The sequence below is a fragment of the Haematobia irritans genome, chromosome 2, assembly GCF_050003625.1.
Source record: "Haematobia irritans isolate KBUSLIRL chromosome 2, ASM5000362v1, whole genome shotgun sequence".
NCBI classification, from domain to species: Eukaryota; Metazoa; Arthropoda; class Insecta; order Diptera; family Muscidae; genus Haematobia; species Haematobia irritans.
This window is the reverse complement of record NC_134398.1, coordinates 74,228,178-74,246,099: the sequence shown is the minus strand read 5'-3', so window position 1 is coordinate 74,246,099 and position 17,922 is coordinate 74,228,178. Positions and strand designations below refer to the sequence as shown.

General features: G+C 36.2%; 5 protein-coding genes across 5 annotated transcripts; all 5 read left to right on the top strand.

Moving 5' to 3' along the window:
- The first annotated feature begins 1,969 nt into the window (after positions 1-1,969).
- LOC142225521 (uncharacterized) lies at positions 1,970-17,645 on the top strand. The gene is made up of 2 exons (XM_075295309.1): positions 1,970-2,112; positions 17,038-17,645. Exon 2 carries the CDS (start codon positions 17,230-17,232, stop codon positions 17,587-17,589), a length of 360 nt encoding a protein of 119 aa, XP_075151424.1. The 5' UTR covers positions 1,970-2,112; positions 17,038-17,229; the 3' UTR covers positions 17,590-17,645.
- Positions 4,009-4,947, top strand: LOC142224658 (uncharacterized). Its single transcript, XM_075294439.1, has one exon. The coding sequence runs from the start codon at positions 4,009-4,011 to the stop codon at positions 4,945-4,947; it is 939 nt and encodes a 312-aa protein (XP_075150554.1).
- On the top strand, positions 12,389-14,556 carry LOC142224657 (uncharacterized). Its single transcript, XM_075294438.1, has 4 exons — positions 12,389-13,102; positions 13,168-13,661; positions 13,713-14,144; positions 14,286-14,556. Exons 1-4 carry the CDS (start codon positions 12,389-12,391, stop codon positions 14,554-14,556), a joined length of 1,911 nt encoding a protein of 636 aa, XP_075150553.1.
- Positions 14,712-15,821, top strand: LOC142224656 (uncharacterized). The gene has a single exon (XM_075294437.1). The coding sequence runs from the start codon at positions 14,712-14,714 to the stop codon at positions 15,819-15,821; it is 1,110 nt and encodes a 369-aa protein (XP_075150552.1).
- On the top strand, positions 15,919-17,137 carry LOC142224655 (uncharacterized). Its single transcript, XM_075294436.1, has 2 exons — positions 15,919-16,655; positions 17,038-17,137. Exons 1-2 carry the CDS (start codon positions 15,919-15,921, stop codon positions 17,135-17,137), a joined length of 837 nt encoding a protein of 278 aa, XP_075150551.1.
- Positions 17,646-17,922: the final 277 nt, after the last annotated feature.

The window sequence follows — 17,922 nt, the reverse complement described above, 5'->3', positions numbered from 1 at the left end:
AAAAATTTTAAAAATTTATAAAATCGTATAATTTCTTCTACATTGTTTGTATTACAGAAAAAGGTGCTAAGAACTAAAAATCTTCGAGGAAGTGAGAAAGATGTGAGGGAAAATGCAATTAGCCAGAAAAAAATTTTTTTTTGAGTTAGTCTTTGTGAAATTGTTTTTACATCCTGGAAAAGAATAAACGTTTATCACAAAAAGTATATACTTTTCTTCCAAATACACCTCCTTACAGCGAAAAGCAAATGAGAAACGAACTTTGTTTGTCTAAAATTTCGTTTGGGAGGAAAGAATTATTTTTTTGCGTGTACTTTCCTAAACATCTTTGTATTCTTAGTTTCACAATCATTGTAGTAACCCCTTTTGTTTTGTTGACTATTGTTATTGTTGTAGTAATATCCAATTCAATTCAATATTTTATTAATCTTCTATAAGCCGTAAAAGGGCTAAATTGATTACAGAGTAATGTATTATGGCACTAAGATTCATTTATATTTAACATAAGGTAAAAAAATCTTAATACTAATTTCTTAATGCAATAAAAAAAAATAAAAAAAATAGAATGTTCATGGATATGAAACATTTCCCCACAAAACAAAAAAAGTTTACCCACTATCAACACTTTATCCGATATGCAGGGTCTACAAATTTTATACCATCTTGTTGGCAAACTCTTGAACTGAATGGTCAAAATGTCTATCGTCATATGGAATATATAAATTCCAGATACGACATACCCTTACCTCAAATGAGTTCCGCATTATCAGGGTACTAAAGCGGGGACATATCAGGGAATGAGATCTGATAGATGACCCAAACCGAAAATGAGATTATAAATATTGTGGACTTCTGGCGTTGTATACATTATAAAATAGTGTCATCAGCCTAATCTTTATAAAATTATCAAAAGTACAACCCAAGAAGTCCCTAACATATGCCGATACATGATCATGTGTACGCAGTCCATAAACGTACCTTATTACCCTATTGAAATACCTCTCTAACCTCATTCTGTTCGTCGTACTGGTTCCTGTATACACCTCTAACCCGTACAAAATTTTAGGCATTAAAAAGCTATGGGCCAACATCTTGCGTAGCTTCAACGGAACAGTGCAATTAATACTATAAAGCCTTCGAAGTCCAAATGTCAATTGGGAAATCGCCTTGTTGATATGTCCATCGAAGCTCAATTTGTTGTTTATATGAAATACCAAGGTGGTCATACTTGACACATATTCCAAATATTGATGACCAATTAACAAATTAGGTATAGCAACTCCGACAGCATTAAACGCCATAGCTTTGGACTTAGTAGCGTTGACAAGAATACAATTTTCCCTACACCAATCCTCAATGCTACGGAGATTGTTCTGAACCCTTGATGCCAAACTATCCACATTATTCCTATCCGAAGAAGCAAGAAAGTGTAAATCCTCGGCATATAAGTAGGATTTACAATTTCTTGGTAATATGCTAATTGGGCTAAAATCACAATAACCAGACGGCCTACTCTTCTTCGCCAATGGTACAACCCTTGCAATTTTCCACGCATCCGGGTAGTTGGAAGTCATCAATATAGTATTATAAAAGAATACCAGATGTCGGGAAATTAAAGGAAATATTAATTTCAAGAATCTAATGGATATGCCATCAGCTCCTATTGTCTTAGATCTAAATCTGTTCAAACTATCCCACACATCAACCTCATCGATAGCTCGAAATTCAAATTCAGCATCTTCTCTATAGCCCGTCGCCTGTCTGTATATTAGCTACACAAGCGACCAAGTGATTGTTCTAGATAGTTGTAGGCAAGACTATGAACATAATCTGATGTGCGACATCTGCCGGCTACTTGTAGAATATTCTAGATGGTTGTAGGCAAGACTAACCAGAACTTTCTAAATCGTTATATCTCGGTATATAAACCCCTGGCGGATGGAGCTGTCAAGTCAGTTGTAAGCTAAAATTCAAACAGTACACATCGTTGAGCAAATAAGTGAAACCTCTCAGTTAAGCAAACAAATTGTAGATTGTTTTTATATCAATACAAAAACTAGTTCTTGTGAATAACTGAATTTATACTTTGCTTTCAAATCAATGGGCTTAGAGGTGAGCGCGTGACACGAAATTCGCGTGACTCACGTGAGTCGTGAACAAAATCCAAAGCAACTCTCGTGAATGTGCGTGAATGGGACTAAAATAAATATGTCGTGCGTGAGCGTGCGAGAGAAATAAAATCGGTTCGTAAATGTGGGTGAATAAAATTTCTGCAAAATCACGAACTGTTATCGGGTTATTAAAGACGCCTCAATAAACAAACTATTTCTTGTTCTTGTGAATATCTGATTTTATACTTTGTTTTCAATTCAAAGGGATTAGAGGTGTGCGCATGACAAGAAATTCTCGTGACGCGTGACTCACGTGAGTCGTGAACAAAATCCAAAGCAACTCTCGTGAATGTGCGTGAATGGGACTAAAATAAATATGTCGTGCGTGAGCGTACGAGAGAAATAAAATCGGTTCTTGAATGTGTGTCAATAAAATTTCTGCAAAATCACGCTCACGAAAAAATTAAGATTTAATTCATACTCGTATGGTAACTGAAATTAATTTAGCTCTCGAACTATATTCTATTTTTGAATTTTGTTGCCTCTGCCGATTTCCGTTTGGAAAATGTCGTCTGGTGTACCTATTTAATTTGCTGGGTACAACTTGGCAAACTGTGATTCCTTATGCTTATCTTGCTATAAACGATTTACGAGAAAATGTTTGTGTACTCACTGAATAGCGTGTGATTTACCAATCAAGCAAAAGGGACTCATCGGGATATCCGATAGATGGTGGTGATATCGATAGTGTTAATCCCAACTGGTTCGATGGTCCTGTATTCTGACCCTTTCGCAATACCGAAATACCCTAAATGATATAGAATTGTTCCATATACTCACAACCTTCTCAGACTGCCAAACAAATTATTCATCTTACCCGAGGCAAAAATCCCTGATTTCTGATCATAAAGTCAAATCAGTTTCCTGAGCATTTCCTAATGGTTATCTTGCAAAACTCTGTAGAAAAGAGATATCGGTCACTCAACCACACTTGATTATTCACTAATCAGGAAGAAATTACCGTTGAAATAGCACTTTGATCTTTTCGTACAAAATAGAATCACTATATATTCTGCTGGCGCAGACACTTGTTAACTCGTGGTATGACTTAAAATGCCTTTTTCCCTTCAAAGAACCCCCTTTTATGCCCTCTTATCCCGATGTAAAGTCATTCCCCACAAGGTGACTTTGAAAGGTCAGAAACTTCGACTCTATAAGCATTCCTTCCAGAATTACTGACTCCATGGGGCTTCAGATTATTGTCAACATTGTTACATTGTTGGACGTGTTTTCAAGTTGCTCCAATTAAAATTAAAATTTCATTGTGAATATCTCGCTTAACTTGTGCTAAAACCGGTGCTTAACGTGATCTAAAGCTTTTGCATTCTGTTCGACATATTTCGTTTGAGCTGTTTTGTGTTGAAAGCTGTGTTTTTATAAAGTTTTATAAAACTGCAAACCATCGAAAGCAATACAAATATTTCAGTTTTTGTTGTTGTTTCGTGGTTTCTGTAAACAAAGAGAAAAGGCGCTTTGACCTGTGAGTACACAAATTAGAAACGTCAGCTTACTCCTCACTCAATAGTGTTGGCCAGCGAAACGTCATTCCACTGTTCTCCTTCTGTTTTGATTGATAAAAGCTCAATTCAAAAGTTTTTCTGTGGTTGTTGATCAGGCTAAGTACTAATCACTGGTTGTTGAAATAGCTAAGTACTGAATTTGCTAACCTAAACTCAACTCTGATTTTGTATATGCCTAGAAGTATACTTTGGATTTTACGTATTAAATTTCACATTTGATTTCAAGTCTGAATCATATATATATTCATTGCGAAATTGTTGGAAATATATTTGTATCCACATTCTTGTCTTTGACTTATTAAGAAAAATTGAAAAAAATGGCTTGCCCTATACCATCGTGTCGTATCACTAAATTGGATGAACAAATGATTTCGTGCTGGATTTGTTCAACAAGTTACCATTCAAAATGTGCGCAATTAGCAGCACGCACAATTGACAACTTACGTGAAGATAAGGGTCTGCGGTGGTGCTGTGAAAAGTGCAAACATATTGACGGCGAGTTTTTTACCTTTTTTAAAAACTGTAGAGCCAGACTCGATGATATTTCGAGGGATTTTGATTTGATCTCAGATCGCTTTAAAAAATATAAGAATATTCTTGATAATTCTTCAAACTTGGACATAGTGTTACAATCACCAACTGAAAATTCCAGAAAAAGGAAGAAATCTAAATCTAACAAGAATTCATCTAACAATGAGATTGAAACAATTTCTCCGACACTAGTTAACACCAATAATAATATTCAGGATTCAGAGACTGTTGTCATTCCTACTAACAACGCTGAAACTGCACCTTTACCTATTCCACCTATTATTATTACCCCGTCGCATTCGAATTCACTGAACACTGGAACAGTAGTGGCACCAGCTACTGTGTTAACTGATACTAATGCATTCTTTTCTCCTTTTAATACACCTACAAATCAATCGCCTGCTGGTTCAGCTCCAAAACCTTTAAGGGTCTTACCCCCAATGAAAACCATTTTTGCTGCCCGTTTTGCTCCAGAAACAACTGAGGATGATATTCATTACTACATAAAATCAAAACTGAATGCAAATGTAGACATTAAGGTATCTAAACTGCAATTTGTAGAGAGGAGGAACAAGTCATCATTCAAAATTTTCGTACCTGAGGACATTTTTGACACAGTGGTCAATCCGGAATTTTGGCCTTACAGAGCTGTGGTGCATGAATTTGTTTTTAGAGATAGAGTTGCCCGTTTACCTGCACGTCCCGTTGAGCTATCAAAAAACTGAATAAAACCCTGTCTGATATGAATTTTACTTTAGTTTATCAGAATGTTAGGGGACTTAACACAAAATTATGCAACCTATATACGGATAGCTTTGGCTTTGATTATGATTTGATTATATTTACTGAAACCTGGCTTCAAAGTAATATCTTAAATACTGAAATCTTATGCGACAAGTACCAAATTTATAGATGTGACCGCACAACTGGTTTGAAGAAATCTGGTGGCGGCGTCCTAATTGCTGTTTCTTCGAAATTTGCTTCATCAAAAATTGATATTCCAAATGAACTTCAAATTGAATATATAGGAGTGAAAATAAGGTGCGGCCATAATTCATTGTTTGTGACTTGCTCCTATATTCCTCCTGGTTCTTGTAATGATGTTTATAATGCTCATTTGACTGCTATCCAATCGGTCCTATCTACTGCGAGATCCTCTGATTTGATTGTTTTGTCTGGTGATTTTAACATTCCATCTATTACATGGAAATATTGTGAGGAAATGAATTACTCCGTACCAATGCTAAGAAATGGATATCAATCTGAATTTGTTGAAAACTTGTTAAAAGATGGTCTTTTTCAAATTAGCAACATACAAAATTCGAATAATAAATTACTTGATTTATTTTTTACAAATGAACTAAAAGATGTGTTTTTATCACGCGTCAATGCCGTTGTAAATCCTGAAGATGTTCATCATCCCACTGTCTGTATGGATATAAATATGTCTTTTTCGAGATCTATGCGAAATAAACTCGTATTGAAAACTGATAAAATATTCTCTTTTAATAGAACTGATTATGAAAAACTGAACTCATTACTATTAAATGTGGATTGGAATAAAATCTTACCAGCGAGAAATCTTGATGAATCAATAAATACATTTTATGAAACTTTGAATTTATTCATAGCCCAATCTGTTCCATTAATTCGAATAACTTCTCACACTGGTCCACCTTGGAATGACAGTAAATTACGTAACTTGAAGAATAGAAAGAATAAACTTTATAAAAAGTATAAAAAATCTGGATCTGTGACTGACTATGCAAACTACTCAATTGCTCGTTCAGAATACAACCTGTGGAATAAACAATCCTATAACAATTATTTATCGAAAATTAAAAATGAACTGAAGCTTAATCCAAAGTCATTTTACAGATTTGTTAATTCTAAACGTCAATCAAATGTGTATCCAAGAACCCTTCACTATGGTGCTGTTGAAGGGGATGATAATGAATCTATATGTAATTTGTTTTCAAAGTTCTTTGCAACAACTTACTGCCATAAGGATTTCAAGCAATCTGATGCGTACCCATATAAGATACAGGAATATTCGACATTCACTACTCCATTTATTTCTCCTGATATTGTGATGAGTTATATGGAAAAGATAAAATGTTCATATCGCCCGGGCCCTGATGGGATTCCCAGTAACATCCTCAAATATTGTGCTCATTCTCTTTCGACTGCTCTTTCATTTCTGTTTAATGAATCTTTGCGCACAGGTCACTTCCCTACATTGTGGAAGAATTCATTTATCATTCCGCTATTTAAAAATGGAAGCAAGTCAGATATTACGAATTATAGAGGCATTGCTAAATTAAGTGCTATTCCAAAACTGTTGGAGAAAATTATTTCTGATAGTTTGAATCATCAAGTCTCCTCTCTTCTATCGCCTAAACAACACGGATTCCGTAAATCTTGTTCGACCATAACAAATATCTTGGAATTGACTACAATGGTTAATGAAGGCTTTAGAGATCGTTTACAGACTGATGTCATTTATACTGATTTTAGTAAGGCGTTTGACAAAGTAAACCATTCACTTTTACTGTACAAACTGCATCGCATGGGCTTCAGTGAATTAATGGTATCCTGGTTTGAAAGTTATCTAAAGAATCGTACACAATTTGTAGTATTTGATAACATTATTTCAAAATCAATACATGTGCCTTCGGGTGTTCCACAAGGCAGTCATCTTGGCCCTCTATTGTTCTGCTTATTTATAAATGACCTTCCATCAGCCATTAAATATGGTTACACTCTCATGTATGCTGACGATGTTAAAATTATAAAGGTTATTCGGAATAGTGATGACCAATCCTTACTCCAATCTGATCTGAATAGCATGTACAGATGGTGCTCATCAAATATGATGGAACTGAACATAAGGAAATGCAAGCATATCTCTTTTTATAGATTAAATTATATCGACACGAATTATAACTTGAATGGCACAACGCTTGAAACTGTTGAATCCTTTAAAGATCTTGGAATACTTTTGGATCGCATGCTAAATTTTAGATCTCACATTTCTATGACTGTAAATAAGGCCTATGGATCATTTGGATTTGTCAAGCGCTGGAGTAAGGAATTTTCTGACCCATTTGTTACAAGAAATTTATATACTTCACTTGTGCGTCCTATCCTGGAATATGGATCTGTAATTTGGGACCCACAGTACCAAATTCATTGCAATCGTATTGAATCTGTTCAGAAACAATTTTTACTGTTTTGTTTACGTCGGAATAACTGGACACCTGAAACCTTGCCGTCTTACAAAGAAAGACTATCGCTCATCAAATTACCTACACTGAAAAGTAGACGTACCATGCTGAATATCTGTTTTATGGTTGATTTAATTAACGGAAGATTTAAATCTGAGTTCCTTATTAACAGCATATCATTCAATGTTCCCTTTAGACCTACCCGCAACTTTGAACTGCTCCACATTGAATACTTTCGAACGAACTTTGAAAACAACGATCCACTTCGCCGTCTTTGTAAAGAATTCAATAAATTTTATTATTATCTTGATTTGTCAGAAGAGAAATACAATGTAAAGAAAAAGATAACATTATTATTAAATACTTGATATATTAACAAACAATATGTATATAATGTAATATATTAAATTAGTCTGTAAGGGTTTAATCCATAGATGAAAATAATAAAAAAAAAAAAAAAAAAAAAAAAAAAAAACGACATTAGGTATGTGTCATGGTATTTAACATTTACCATTTGGCCAGTATCCCGTAAAAATGTAAAAATTTCGTGCGCACAGCTAAGGAATTGAAGAGTAAAAACACATAAGAATATGTCGTACTTAGGAAAGACTTAAAGTCCGGAAATGATTAATTCTCCATGTGAAATAATGTGCATGTCTAATATTCCGTGCGAAAAATGCAATATCACCTGCAACCCCGTCCGAAACAGGAATCATATTACAAATATCCCGCCGTTATACTATTTAGGCGTTTCTATATTTGCAGTATGCTCGTATACAGAGCACAAAAGCGATTCAAAACTACACTCAAAAAAAAGTGAACTCTCTATTTCACTAAAGCCATATTAACTATATATTAGTTCATAGAATCATTATGTTTGGAAAAAGTTTATTTTAGTCAAATAATTTTTTGCGTATGTTAGTTAAATGAACTAAAAAACGGGAAAAAGTTATACACAAATAAAGCATAAAGATTTCCTAATTTCGTATTTCTTACAAAATAGTTCATTATTTCTTTAAATTTGTAAATTTTACCAAAAATGTGTCCATCATGAACTTCGTATGTCACTAAAGACATTCTTGCAATTTTGAACTCCAAGATTTCTCTTAAAACTACAAAATTTTCTTTAACTACTGAAAAAATTTAGTTATGTCTAATAAATTTTCTTGAATTTGTCGAAAAATATTTACTTATTTTTGCCATATCGGAGTGATGCCAGCGCATGTAATACCGTTTAGTTAAAATTTTCTAAAAAAGTTCCAAATTTTCTAAAATTAATCGAAAGTTATCTTTCATGGTGGGTTTTCAGTGTAGGTCGTAAAGATAAAATAAAAAACGCATATCTCCTACACACAAAAAAATAACTGCAAATAAATATTAACAACGTTATGTGTATGTAAAATCTGCTGATGCTCAACAAATGCTTGACAGAGGAAATAATAGAAATATTCTGAATTTTCAACAAATTGTTTTGTTGCGAAATTAGTTGACTGCTATCGATATGAAAACAAGAACAAAAATACAAGACTGATTACGCGCACATCGCTGAGAATATGTACGAATGCTAAAAGAAGTATGCGAAGAACACCGTTAGAACAAAACGAGGATGAGCACATGCACGTGTATGATAGCAAGCAAAGAGCTCACTCATCAGAGAATACTGAAAAGCATTTATAAATGTCTGTGAAAAATTTATATTTTTCAATTTGGTAGTTTCTTAAATGTGTTTGTTGTATGAAATAATTAATAAAAACCATATTAATATCGGGGTTAGGGTTTGTTGATTGGAGTTACACATTTTAATACAGTTTTCCTGAATTTCCATGAATTGAATTATGAAATAACCTATTGTAAAGAATACAACTATGAATTGTAAAATGAAATTAGATCTAGAAACCACTATTTCACACTTTAGTTGGCAACGTAAATTTACAATTCCTTTTTGAGCCGAGGTGACTTAGCGAAGAAAGATGTACCTTTCGATCTTTTTTCCTACCAGATCACCGTTCGTGCAACATCTCTCCTCTCATTTTCATAGTTAATAAACCGATGTAAGTCAACTTGAAAATCCTGTTGTTCCTTTCTTTTCACTCAAAAGATGGTGGGAGTTACCATATGACTATGTGATACGAGCTATTGGAGCCTAAGTTCCTCTTACACTTTCTATGCCGTTGAACCTAAGTTCGTATAGAGATTATCGATAAATGTATTATCGCTCTTTATCTACAATATTTGATCTATTAAAGTGTCAGATATTTGTTCATGGTCCTTCGAAAAAACATTAACTAGCCCTATAAATTGATTACAACCACTGGTAAAAAAATACGTTAAAAGATTGCGATATTCAACAATTAATCGAATACATTAAGATTTATTTTCTAAAGAAATTCCAATAAATAAAAAAACACACACACACACCATTAAAGTGATCTTCAATTCCATTGACCTTGGTGTCCCCTCGTTCAGAGTTGTTAAACACTGTGACACGAAAATAAAAGTTAAATTTAACTAACTGGCAACACCGAAATTATTTTGACAGCCGAAGAGCAACAATGGGAGGAAAGCTGTAAAGCAAAGGGAAGACATTGTAAAATTAATATTCGTACAGAAAGTCTTAAATTTTTTATAATTACACAAGCCGAAATTCATATGTACGAACATATGGTAAGGAAAAACTAATTTCTACGACGGAAATTGTAACACAGGTGTACAAAGTTTACCTTTAACTTTTTTAAGTGATTTTAAAATTTTTTTCATACCTAACATTGATTAGGGCCCATAACTTTGAATGTGAGGCTACAAATATGAATGATCGTTTCGACTCACAGAAAAGACAGCTGTCTCTATGAATATTTGAGCTTCATTTTTGATATTTGTACACAAGAAAATGGTTTTGAGGCCTTCTTAGTGCATAACTGCCAACTTGATACAGATGATTTCAATTTTGGTTTTTGTACGATTTTATGGAAATTTATCGGGAGCTAGCTACTGTTGGCCGTTTAAGAGAATTTCCAATCTTGGGAGTGAATCGAAGTTAACCAAAAAAAAAAAACTGTTTTCATTGGGGAACAAACAGTATATTTGTTATTGATATCACGAAGTACACACGATGTCCACTGGAGGGTTGCTTTGAAACATATATAGAGAAAAAGGTGTCAATTATGTGGTTAAAGATTAATCTGTACTAACGAACTCACATATGATCGTTTTTTAAATTTTCTCAGATTCCATATGATAAATACAGTATTTACTCAAATTTTATATTACAAATCTTTATACATTGGAACATTTTTTATTATTACTTTAATTTGAATTGTTGAGCAATCCTTATGATCTATTTTCAATAAATCACTTTATGTTGGACATACATATATATGCATAGGCTGTATCTTTTGACTGGGAAGGTGTATACAGTTTGGGGACGGCTGGATAAGGGATTGTCCTAAAGGGACAGAATTTAGTCATGATTTGCTCGTAGCCACACTTTGGAGGTCTCTGTTGATATAATCGTTTGGTGCGTATGAGAAGAAGCGATATTTGTTGGTCACGTGCTATTCCCAATTGTCGCAAAAGGCTTCTGTGGATTTGCTTTACACGAGGATTTATGATTATGGAGAAATACTCGAGTTACGACAGATACACATTCTCCCCTTTCTTTTAGCGAGATTTGGTTGTATATTCTATTGTGTGTATATATCAGGCTGTACACATCTCATTTTATAACCGCGTACTGCAATTCGCTTCGTCAGTATAAATGGTCCCATAGGACAGTCTCAGTGCCTTGCAACTCGCTGTGCTCAATGAAGGAGTAGACACATACACATCCAACTTTATTTGCGACATGGGGTGTACATCTCATTTTGCAAAAGCGTATTGGAATTAATTTCGCTAATATGAGTTTCTGAGTTTTTTTTTTCAATTCGATCTGGTAATACTTTCATAAGGAAGTTTTGCAATTTTTGAGCTGTATTTGGGACGAGCTGTATTTGGAATGAGATCTTTTCCAACTGTGGCCTGAAATTGTTTTAATTGTATTTGAACTCACATTTTCCCCATATATGAATTTTTGATTGTTTTTCTTTACGGGAATTGCTGGGAAATGAGATAAATATTTTCTCTCCGCTTGGGAACACATTTACGCTCTTTATTCATGAGGATACTGAATTTTTTCTTCTTTTCTCAATTCATTTTTTCGACACTGTCTGTGAATCTATTTAAAATCTGAAATATCTCAACTCATCTCCAGGATCATTGTTATTTATTTATTTATTTTTTTTTGCTATGGATAATTTGCAAGCAGAATTTATTTTTGATTCGGATGACCTGATTATGTTCTGTGCTCAGTTCGAGAACAGGTCAGGGGACGAACATACTGATTCCACTCTAGTAGTAGCGTTGCAGGATATCAATGAACGATGGGCAAATGTTCAGACTTCTTATAGAAGAATGTTCACTACAAAAAGTGAAAGTCTTACGGAGCAATTTTCTGAATCTGCTCGAGAGAAATATAGCACATGTACAGCAAGCTTTCACGCTTGTAAGGCAAGAATGATCGATTTGCAGAGGATGTTTGTCCCTCCTCCTAATACTTCACGTCCGTCGGTGCCTTTGGGAAACTCAGAGTCTTCTTCAAGCTCTGTCGCGATACCGAGAATTTCCAAGGAGGATACGAAGAATGGCCTTCATTTCGGAATATGTTTACCGCCATATATATTAATCACCCGTTCAGAAACTCTATCACCTCCGTCTTAATGTTAAGGAGCAAGCGGCAGGAATCGTCAGGAAATATCAGTTGTGTGGGGACAATTTTGATTTGGCGTGGGAAGCTCTTAGGTCCAGGTACGTGAACAAAAGAATACTAGTGGACAACCAATTGAAGATCCTGTTGGGTGTCAAGACCGTGGTGGCAGAAAGTAGTGAAGCACTTCAGAAGATCCAGATGACTATTAATGATTGTCTGGCTGCGCTTAAAACTCACAATATTAGCACTAAGGACTGGGACCCGATTTTAGTGTACTTATGCTCAAGTAAACTGCCCCACGAAACATTTTCCTTGTGGGGCAGTCCCCAAAATTTTAATAAAGATCTTCCGACTTGGTCGGATATGGATAAGTTTTTGTGTGATCGATATAAGGTTGTGGAGAGATTAGATGGTATGCATGGTTCCAGGAACCAGGGAAGAAGGTCTGATGTTCATTCTTTCCCCACGGGAACTAAGTCAGACGTTGTTTGTAAACTTTGCCTTCAGGAGGCACATTCTCTTAAAAATTGTACACAATTCCACGATCTCAGCCCTAACTCTCGCAATAAATTTGTTTCCCAGAATCAGATGTGCTTGAATTTTCTCTCGTATCGACACCCGAGAAAATATTGTAAAAGTAAATTTTGCTATATGGAGTGCAAGAGAAATCATCACACTATGTTACATTTCCCAAATACGAAACCCAGCTCTAAAGGTTCAACCCCTACTTCTTCCACACGGTCTTGCAACACAACTATTGCGGAAATAAACGATCACAACGTTTCAAATGAATCCCCAACTACATCCCATTCTCTCGATTCGACTGTGGTTACACATGCATCTGCTCATTTTTCTTCTTACAGCTCAAGCTCCACTGACAGAAATACCATTTTGCCAACGGCAATCGTTACGGTAACCCATAAGGGTGATACCTTTAAGGCAAGGGCGTTTTTAGATCAAGGTTCGGGTTCAAGAAGGTTCAGAAGCTTCTATTACCGACTAAACCAAAACCTTTTCAAATTCATGGTATTGGGGGCAACGTCGTTGCTAACTCAAATTATCTATGTACATTGTCACTTTTCTCTGCGGCCCACGGACGCACGATAAGTGTCGACGCCATTGTACCGAAGATAACACGTCTCTTACCCAATTTTGTCGTTCCCCGCACCGACATCTGCTCAGTAGATTTAATCAATTTAGACTTGGCCGACCCCGATTTTCATACTCCTGGATCAATTGATGTTCTGCTTGGCAGTGATGTCATGCCCACAATATTACTGAACGGTGTTAAAAACGTGTGTAAATCTTTAATTGCACTAGCGACTATATTTGGTTGGGTTATCAGTGGACCAGTGGAGGGTCATTCAGTATCTTCATTTTCTATTTTGACCACTGAACTGTCTGGTGACCCGATTAGTCAGCAACTCAAAATGTTTTGGGAACAGGAAGAAATCCCAGAAAAGAGATCAATGTCGGTGGCAGATCAGTATTGCTAGTCACTATTCACGAAAACAACTATTAGAAATTCAGATGGGGGTTATGTAGTACGCCTTCCCTTTAAGGAGGGCTATCAATGTCAGTGTCCTTTGGGTCACTCGAGATCTCAAGCCCTTATACAATATGTTAGAATGGAGAATTCGTTATCCAGGAAGTCTCAATTGGGAGAAGTATATCATAACGTCTTACAGGAATATCTAGATTTGGATCATATGCAAATTACCTCGTCACAGGAATCCCAAGACGGAGGCTCATTCCAATCGTTTTATCTTCCCCATCACGCAGTCGTGAAACCTGAGCGACGCAGCACAAAGGTACGGGTTGTCTTTAACGCATCCAGAAAAACTAGTTCAGGGAATTCTCTTTATGATGTTTTGCACGTAGGTCCTACACTTCAGTCGGACTTGATAACATTAATTTTACGTTGGCGCCTCTTTACTGGCGACATCGAAAAGATGTATCGCCAGATTTTAGTTCACCCCGATGATATCGACTTTCAAAGCATACTATTCCGTTTGCACCCCGATTGACCCATCTCTGATTATGCCCTGAAAACGGTTACTTTTGGAATAAATTGTGCCCCTTATTTGGCCATTAGGACTTTGCAACAGTTGGCACACGAATCGGCCCTTAAATTTTCCCAAGCTTCTATAATTATTAACGACGAAACCGATGTTGACGATGTCTTATCTGGCGCCCATGATATCGAATCCGCTATTCAAACTCTAGCTCAGCTCAATGCTATGCTGAAATCCGCAGGTTTTCCATTTAAAAAGGTAACCGTAAATGCTACCACCATTCTAGATTCAGTCACAGCGGAAAATAAATTAGATTCAAAGTTACTTCAACTTCATGAAACGACACCTTAGGAATTCAATGGAATGCGTTGGAGGACAAAGTTTCTTACCGATTGAAGCCACCCGAAATTACGACCTCCATTACCAAGCGTCAAATTCTTTCTAATGTCTCTAAACTTTTTGACCCTGCCGGGTGGATTTCTCCCATTATCATTACAGCAAAAATTATGTTACAACAACTGTGGCTTGAAGGTTCGAAATGGGACGAAACTGTTCGACCTGACGTATTAACCAAATGGAATTTGTTCGTTCAAAAACTTAATGTAATTTCTAACATCTCCATTCCACGATGGGTGACATTTACTCCACTTTTTAATGCACAAATTCACGGATTTTGTGATGCGTCTGAAAAGGCGTATTGTGCAGTTATTTATATCAGAATTGATAAAGGCGATTCTATTCATTCACACCTACTGGTTTCAAAAACGAAAGTTGCTCCTATTAATCCCATCAGCCTTCCACGCTTAGAGCTTTGTGGCGCTGTATTATTATCTCAGTTAGCTAAGCACGTTTTATCTCAACTAGCCCTCCAAAATTCTGAACTCTATCTCTGGGGCGATTCTTCCATTACACTGGGGTGGTTAGCGAAACCTCCATATACTTGGAAAACATATGTCGCAAATCGGGTGTCGAAAATTATAAGGAACATTGGAAACTGCTCTTGGCGACACGTTCGGTCTCACGATAACCCAGCTGATATCGGTTCACGAGGTTGTTATCCAGAAGATTTGGTAAACAACACTCTATGGTGGTATGGACCTGATTGGTTGCGGGACTCCCCTGAAAACTGGCCAAAGTCACTAGTATCAGACGAGCATCTACCGGATCAGACGAGCATCTACCGGAAAATCGAATCCTTTCATACAATTTCCGAAGAGGAAGAGATTCTAGCAAGATTTTCTCGATGGGATAAAGCAGTTAGAGTTATTGCTTATATAATGCGATTCTATAAAGGATTAAAGAAATATGATGGTCCAGCGGATTTATACATATCGAAAGCAGAATTCTTGGAAGTCAAGAATTTGTTAATTCGGTTGACACAAAGGAAGTATTACTCCAAAGAAATTCATTGGCTAGAACAATCTCGCCCAGTCCACAAAAGAAGCACCTTATACCCACTGAATCCTTTTCTAAATAATAATGGCATTCTTCGTACCAATGGAAGAATTATATATTCTAACCTACGTCGCCTCCCATTATTGCAAGCTATTTCTTACTTTTGTTCACGAACTACTACTTCATGCGGAAAACAATCTTATGTTACGAACCATACGTGAGGAATATTATATATCTAGACTTCGGGCAGCTATTAAACGATGCATCTATGGCTGTAAAACATGTACCATATACAAACACAAAGTTCAAAATCAAATTATGGCTGCCCTTCCCACTGAACGTAGTTCATTTTCTCTTCCCTTCTCTTATACTGGTATAGATTTTGCTGGACCATTCTCAATTAAAACAGCTTCTACACGCCAGGCACCGTATCAAAAGGGTTACGTTTGCATATTCGTTTGCTTTAGCACGAAAGCTGTACATTTGGAATTATGCTCCAGTCTATCATCCGCGTCATTTTTAGCCGCTTTTGCCAGATTTGTAGGACGTAGAGGACTCCCAATGAAAATTATGTCCGACAATGGTACCAATTTTGTTGGGACCGAAAGATCACTCCGTTATGAGATTTCTCAATTTATTAAGAATACCTCAAATAATGTTCGTGCGAAATATACCCCCCAAGGTCTTCAGTGGTCTTTTCTTCCTCCAAATGCTCCTCACATGGGAGGTTTGTGGGAGGCTGCAGTAAAATCTTTCAAGATGCATTTTAAAAAGGTTACCCAAAACCACAAATATACATTTGAAGAATTTACCACACTGCTTACTCGAATCGAAGCAGTATTAAATTCTCGTCCCCTATCTCCGATTACCGAGAATTCATGTGAGTTATTAGCCCTAACACCAGGACATTTTTTAAGAGGTGCACCTCTCGTATCGGTTCCTGAAGTAGCTCCAGACAATTTAACTTTCTCAGATCGTTGGGAACGTTTGAAAATTCAGCAACATCAGTTCGCCAGAAGTTGGAAAGACGAATATTTAAAGGAACTTCAAAAAAGGTATAAATGGCAGACAAAAAAGGAAAATGTAAAAGGGTGACAACTAGTTGTTGTTAAAGACGATCAGCTTTTACCTTGTGAATGGAGACTCGGAATAAAAACAAGAACACACAAGAGCCCGGACAAGCTAGTGCGAATAGCAGATGTTAGAACTGAAAAGGGCATCGTAACCAGGGATATTACAAAATTATGTCCCCTTCCCTCCGATACTCAACTCGAAATTAAAAACTAAGAACACCAAAATACCCTGAAAATACAAAAAAACTTCTCTCTAAAATTCTCATTTCAGAATACACATCCCTCAAGTCGAGAAAACTACTCCCCACAGAAAGGCCGACCGTTTTTTTTAAACATTTTTCTTTTTTTTTTTTTGTTCTCACAGGGCTCCCAGTAGCGTCCACCAATGTCTTGTATGTGAAGGTTTTCATTCACTTCGAGTCTGCCGGAAATTTTTGAACGTCGACGAGAGGTGGAAAGGTTAGGTTATTGCCTCAACTGTCTTGCCCGCTGCCATCGGACTTATGAATAGACATACGAAACAGCATGTAGAAAATGTGGAGCGGAACATCATACGATGCTGCATATTGCACCTTTGCCCCGAGTCACACTGGAAGAAATTGAGAAAGGACGCGTTTCATCCGACATTAGGGACCTGATTAATCGTCGTCGTGCTCAACTGTTTAGGGAGAAGGAGGATATCAGGAGGAGAAGAAACCGGCTGAATACGGAGAAGATGAAAAGAATCTCCATTGATAGACAGCACAACCGACTTGTCCGCGAGAGAAAGGACAAAAGCCGAGCACTGAGGTTATCTTTAAGCCGTCAAATGCTTCGAACAGCAATGGAAGCATTGCAACGGCCCTTTCAGGCCAAGGCCCGGAGGATGTTGATTGGAGTTACACATTTCAATACAGTTTTTCCCGAATTTCCATGAATTGAATTATGAAATAACCTATTGTAAAGAATACAACTATAAATTGTAAAATGAAATTAGATCTAGAAACCACTATTTCACACTTTAAGGTGAGTATTAAGTTCAAGTTTAGCCGCTAAAATCGCCATTTTTTCACGATTACTTTTCTTTAATAATACTTTTTAAGGAATACAAACTTTGTGAAAACTTGCTTTGAGCTATTCCCCATCAAGTTATAATAAAATCTGCCACAAATATGTATAATTTTATCCCTTTTTTTACTGATTTAGTTTTCACTTTAGTGAAAAAACTCGAACATAATACCCACCTTTAAGCTGAGTACTATGTTCAGTT